The sequence below is a fragment of the Cydia pomonella genome, chromosome 10 (assembly GCF_033807575.1).
Source record: "Cydia pomonella isolate Wapato2018A chromosome 10, ilCydPomo1, whole genome shotgun sequence".
Lineage (NCBI taxonomy): Eukaryota > Metazoa > Arthropoda > Insecta > Lepidoptera > Tortricidae > Cydia > Cydia pomonella.
In genome coordinates this window covers 16402717-16409354 of record NC_084712.1, presented here as the reverse complement: position 1 = coordinate 16409354, position 6638 = coordinate 16402717, and the positions used below count along the sequence as shown (strand labels likewise).

The following is a 6638-nucleotide window of genomic DNA, read 5'->3' as shown; positions in this document are numbered from 1 at the left end:
AATTCCACCTAGGGCATTTTTTCTCTCTCTGGCACAAATAATTTAAACTAAGATTTTATAGACCATTTTTTTCGCTACCGATTATAATTGCTCAGTGGTCAGAATATAACAAAAGGGGCTAATTTACACTCTATCTATACTAGTTCATCTATTGGCATCATGTGGTTCAATATTAGGGCACTTGATTTTGGTTTTATACTGGAGTTAGTTACAACATATGTAAAAAAAAAAACTAAAGTTGGGATAGTCGCTTAACTGGTCATCTTTTGGTGATTTCACCCTAATTTAAAAGAAATAAATAATTATGGGCCTTTTTGGTGCAGCTACTTTAGGTCCCCCAATTACCCAAGTGGTTGGTGGAAACTCCCTGCTGATAAAGTTATCACATTGTTTATATATTGTTTTAACTTGATGGGTCGATGTGTACTCAACTATAATAAACCTATATTACGTCAGTGAAACATATAATCCGACATTATTCATATCCGACAGGCAGTAGAAATACCTAGTAGTACAAAGTTCAAAGTGATCTTCACACGATCTAAGGAATTTATAAAAAAAGTTTTGACAAGAACATTTTGAACACATCACCCGTTGAGCTACTTCTACTACAGGCCTTACCGACCTGTCAAACTTTAATACAGCTAGATGACTACTACATTTCCGACAACAACGACATCCGTGACTCGATCTGATCCAGAATAAGTTTTCTGCGACTAGTTAAATTTAGTTACTCATGATTATGGTCACCCGAGGTCAATGTAGAACACAGATAAGTATGTATGAGGTGGATGCAGTTTAACTTTACAATAGCTTTTTTATAAAATTAGAACTACCTAGCCTAGCGGGTAATGATAAATTCAATTTCAATTAATGATAAATGTCCTCCAGCCACTGGCCACTGGCATACGGCGGCTCCCCGCTCCTGTGCGGTGTCTTCGTGGTGCAAAGTCGGGCGGTTTATGCCTGATGCCTGTGGTGTCACGTACAAAGGAGGATTAGACAGGTATGTATATTACAGTCGGGTAGGGAAATTGTACCGACGGGAGGAATGTATTTTGAAGAAATTCCATCTACTCCCTAGAGTTTTCCCGGCTGCATCTTAACGAAATACCCTAAGAAACAATGCCGGATTTAGAGGTCTGGAGGCCTCGGGCAATAAAGGAGTGGAGGCCCCCTGGCCCCAAATTTTTTCCAAATAAAATGGTAAATTTACCGAATTCTCTATTGTGGGGGGCCCCTCTTTTGTGGAGGCCCGGGGCAGTAGCCCCGGTTGCCCTCCCCTAAATCCGGCCCTGCTAAAGCTTCAACGAAAAAGAACTGGTTAGTTTCAAAGATTATTACTTATTAATATAAGTTCTAAGAAATCTTATAGAGAATGTGAGCCGGGATTCGAACCTTTCTATCTACTTGTTAACTCATGCACACGTTAAGCGCTATAACTATTACCCAGGCTAATATTTGAAGTATTCTATTAAAGTCTTATTTGCTATTTATTTTAAGACATTAACAACGTTAAAAGCAGTTAGGTTACCAACCAAGTAATTGGGCAGATAATAATAAAACTCTCGAGTAGGTCACTCACGTTGCTCAGTTCTTTAATTACTTATAATTATAATTAAGTACAACTACACGCGATCCACAGCGACTGTATATCACATTACATTCACTCCTATAAATAGTTACAAACAAATAGGTATAAATCATGTATAAATAATATGTATCACTTCCTTCCCCGTTCAACGATAATTTTATATCTCAACCATTTGTACTATCAATTATTCTTTTTGCTTTATTTCATTTCAGTAAAGCATATTTATTTATCTAAGTTAAACGTCATTGTTCATACATGATTCTGATATATTATAATTAGGTGTTTAGTTTTTAAATATGAAATTATTATAAAGTCCAATTTACACTTGCCTCACGTACGGCAGTGACGTTCCCGCACTTTCATCAAGCAACTCGTCTCTATAATTTGCTAATAGTTCTAATATTACCCCATTCGTCCACCCAAAACCATCTTGTACCCCATATTCCCCACCATCCCCTGGATACCCCGGCTGGACCGCACTATATTTCTCAAACATTTTGGTGTACCTGTTGTACCCTAAGTAGTTCGAGCGGATCCAAACCTTAGCTTGTTCTTTCGCTAACTTTCGAGCTTCTTCGTGACCGCTTTTGTCAAGCCCTCCTATGAGTATGCTTTGCATTGGAGCCCATGCGTTTGGATAGTCCCACTGCTCGCCAGAATGGAGAAGAGACGATGGGATTCCTCCAGGAAAATCGAGTCCTCCGGATGAATGCAAATATCTTACTAAACGCGCAGCGTATTTTGGGGCATCATTTTTCTCCACCGCTCCCGCCCACAAAGGTGTAGCACAGCTCGGATAAAAATGCTTCCTTCTTGCTCTTGCCATAGAATCATAGTCATACCATGTCCCGTCGGAAGTATCCCAGAGCACATTATCAATCGATCTTCTCCAGTATTTCGCGAGGCTGTACCACTTTTGAGCCTCACGGCGGTCGTTTAGCAGATTTCTCAAGTCACCAGCAAGTTGAAGAGCACCAGCAAATATAGAGTTTAGGTCGACCGGAAGAATGCGCGAGGCGTGAACATCAGTCAGGTTTCCGACGGGATCTGAGCTCGCAGTCACGAACCAGCGAGTGGAAAAATCCCATCCACTTTCAGCCGCGCTCCTCATCTCTTTATAAAATTCTTGCCGCAAATCCTCTGAGTGTAAAAACCGGGAAGTAGTATAGTCTTCGTAATATGACTCTGGTCGCGGTCCTTTGGCATCCTCATCAGAATAGTACCGAAGGAGCACATTTTGGTTCCCGTTTATTTCCACTGTCACTTTCTTTGTATTCAACCAGTATTGTAATTCATTTTCAACAGTAGGGATATGACGCTTTAACCACGCGACATCTTCCGAAACAGCATAGTAATCTGCAACCATAGCCGTAAGCAGAGGTGGTTGGCTTCTACCTAAGTAATAGATGCGACTGCCGTTTGGAATGTACCCATACTTGTCAACTAAATAAAGAAGATTTTCTATCATACCTCTGGCAGTTTCTGTCATATCACTGAGTAGAAGTCCACGTACGATCCAGTAAGAGTCCCAGTAGTATAACTCCTTAAAACGACCTCCAGGTGCGATGAATCCATTAGGAACTGAGATTAAGCTATACCGGTCAGGATGCTGATGAACAACAGATTTTACTTTCCGCCCCAATGTTGCCCAAATGGCAATCACATTTTTAGCAAACACTTTAAGTTTCGGATCTATTATTTTATCTAGTATAGGCGGCGATGGGTTGAAGTCAGGAGGCATCCAATTTTCCAGTTCGTTTCCTGGCTCGAAATGCTTTCCTACGAACTTCGTAAGCTGTTCACGCGAAGGATTCCGCTGCGTGTCGTGCATCAGCTGAGCAAAATCTGCCAACGTATCGTTAGTAGAAAACAATAGCTTCATGTCAACGAAAGTTTTTGAGTCCGGGAAAATCCGCGCGAGCTGGATTCGGTGTAGCATTTCGCCGGTGCAGTAGATGGAAGAGTTGCAAGAAGGGATGAACGCCTGCGAGTAGGCGTTGAGCAAGCCCAGTACTGGGTATAACGGCAGCCGTAGCGTAAGCATTTTTATTTATTTTTTACGCGCGGTAAACATAACGTACGAGCGGCGAGCGTGTGTCGGCGCGCGCGGGACGACTGTGGCTTCCGGGCCGCGACCGCTCCTAACCGGCCGAGAGCCATGACCGACTCGATCACTTCTCGCTAATCCCTGGAATCCACCATCCCGTCTGACGCAACGAAGAACTAGAACACTTTCACTGATGATTTTATGAAACTAGGTCGCATTTTAGAAGATAGCGTGTACTATCTCCGCGACGGGGGCTGTCAAACTGACGCGTGGTCATAACAAATGCGATAACTCCGTCTAACCTCGTCCTTCGTATCTTAATTCTTAGTCAGCCAGGCAATTTAAATTCAACTTTATGATAAGAATTTCAAGTCGAATATTAAGTAACCACCATACTATAGCACTGTAATATGATTAGCCTACAATTATGTTTAGATATCTATTAGATATGATGATCGCACTTGTCTACGCCTCGTATCGTATCATCGCGCGGTGTTAAATAGCACAGGAGCCGTCAGATTTTTGGCGCGTGGCGTAAATGTGATGTTTATTGTTCCGATGTAGCCCACAAGATAGCAGCACTTACTATGCACAAGAAAACACGTGACGTATAAATGTACATGTTTATGGTTCCGATTCAGGCCACAAGATGGCAGACCCTCCAACGCGCACGGTCCCTATAGTGAAATAGTGACATTTACCGTCACGTTGTAATCGCTATGTAGCAAGTTAATAATGAATAGTTTAAAAAAACACTAGAAAAACACGCTTTTATAAATGTAACGTTTGCTTTGTATGTGATATACGTGACCTTTCACAAGTGCAAACACGACTATGATACGATATTCCATCATGGAATCCCAGTGCCTCTCTGCCGGCTTCATCATCAGACCTTGAAACCTAATCGTGGTGAAAGTTCATTACAAGACTTTTCTAACAAACACAACACAACTATGATACGATGTTCCATCATGAAGTTCCAGTTCATATCTTCCGGCTACATCATCAGATCAGTTCGACAGTACCATATTATTGTATTGTCATACAGCTGCCAATTTTCATGACGCTACGATCCTTGGAAGATGGTTAAATTAGTTACCTTAGATTCCATTACATAGTTAGTTACATACAGGTCGACCTAATAAAAGCGTGTTAAAAACAGTAACGGATAAATTCGAACCTAGCACTTTTAGATTTTAGTGTTAAATGGTAGCGAAATTGTTAAGTGCACATATAAATTTGTAAAGTTAACTGGTACCATCCAACACTAAAATCTAAAGTTCGAATTTATCCGTTGCTGTTTTTAACTTGCTACATAGCGATTGATAGTGTAGGTAATGATTGCGTCACGCGAACTAATATGTTATCAGCTGATTATGATTAATTTTCCGTGTTTATATTTCATGGATATAACGAGTCAATAGGGTAGTTGTTCACGCACTAAGTAAAACATATGCTTCTTGACATTTAGATTCCGAGTGATGATCTTTTACGTAAGGAAAAGGTATTTTTCACCACACCAACGGTTAAAGACCCTCGATTGTTCAAAAACTAATGAGAAAGTTGCATTTTATCCACATGTGGGTCAAAGTAATTAGATGCAAATTTTGAGATGTTTCCTTATGTTGGCTGGTAGAATTGACTTTTAAATTATAAAATTTCGATTACCTTTATTTTGATTTGATTTGGTTTTATTTTTTTTGGTATTTATCATAGTTAAAATCCTCGCGTAGATTTGGTGAAAAATTTCGGTTTGTTTCACCCTCGCAACGCTCAAGATTCCACTCCTCGACCCACTCGCTACGCTCGCTCGTGGTTCGATTTTGGAATGTTTCGCTTGCTCGGGGATCAATATTAGCACGAGCGGTTAAACAACAACTATGCCCCGTTGGAAAACAAATGACTATTTCTCAAACCTGAAATGAAATGTTGACATTACTTACTTTAAATTAGGTCCGGAAATACTACATATCCGGTGCGATGAGGGATGATATTAAAGGAATTTCATGGAACACCTAGGAACCTTCTTTTGGTTTCAAACATCAAATTGTGTGATTGTAGATTCGTTATTTGTTTTTAACTGTGTAAACCTACGAATAAAACAAATTGGCTAAATTTTTCTTTATTTCATTGCAAGTTTGAGAAAAGCACTATACAAATCTCGGCGAGAAACCCTATCCGTCTATACTTAGCCTGCAAACCTACGTTTCCCTGCCTCTATACTAATGTATTATTACTAAGGCTCTGAAATGCAAAATTCATTTATTATGTTGCAAAAAGTTATCAACTAAATACAGAATTAAGTAAACAATCAGTGAGAGATTGAATTGAACCACTAGTGGTCACTGATTACTGAAACGTCGGTAAACCATACCTACCAGGCGTAATAGATAAGATGCCTATCGTTAACCCTCCATAGCGAACGAAACTCAACTGTCCCTGTCGCACTAATATGGAATAGTGATAGAGAGAGATGGCATCTTGTCTACGCACCCTATACTCTAACAGATAGATACGTAATCCTAAAAGAATTCTTAACCCTAATGTTGTTTAACCTGTGGGTTGTGCGACCCACTAGGAAATTGTGAAACCTTATTTATAAAGAAGAAAAACCCTAAAAAAACTAAGGATGTCAAAAAAATTGTAAAGATTTGTATGATGGATGGTAGGAAATGCTAGGAGCACGAGTCAGATCAGAATTACACTTTTCCAATTATATACATATATATATATATATATATATGCTTTATAATAAACGAATCAGCTATTATTATTTAGGTCCTGGTAACGCTGGGGCATCTCTATTTTATAATGTAACATCCTATAAAGAGGAAATGGAACAAAAAATCTTCAAATGAATATTGCTCTAAAAAGTATGCCAGGCGTTTCAAGTGATTCTATATAACCGTTTACTATCGGTTTCTACAAGCTTACGCGTACGCGCGTATAAGCTCGTATAAACCAAATGTCGGGAAATGTAACGCGCGTGTAAGCTCG

At 39.7% G+C, this 6638-nt stretch overlaps 1 protein-coding gene across 1 annotated transcript; it reads right to left on the bottom strand.

Annotated features, from left to right (window-relative positions):
• Positions 1-1573: 1573 nt before the first annotated feature.
• LOC133522285 (trehalase-like) lies at positions 1574-4107 on the bottom strand. Its single transcript, XM_061857563.1, has one exon. It carries the CDS (start codon positions 3636-3638, stop codon positions 1914-1916), a length of 1725 nt encoding a protein of 574 aa, XP_061713547.1. The 5' UTR covers positions 3639-4107; the 3' UTR covers positions 1574-1913.
• Positions 4108-6638: the final 2531 nt, after the last annotated feature.

Coding starts and splice junctions, on each gene's coding strand:
- LOC133522285 (XM_061857563.1), bottom strand. CDS start 3,638: ATGCTTACGCTACGGCTGCCGTTATACCCAGTACTGGGCTTGCTCAAC.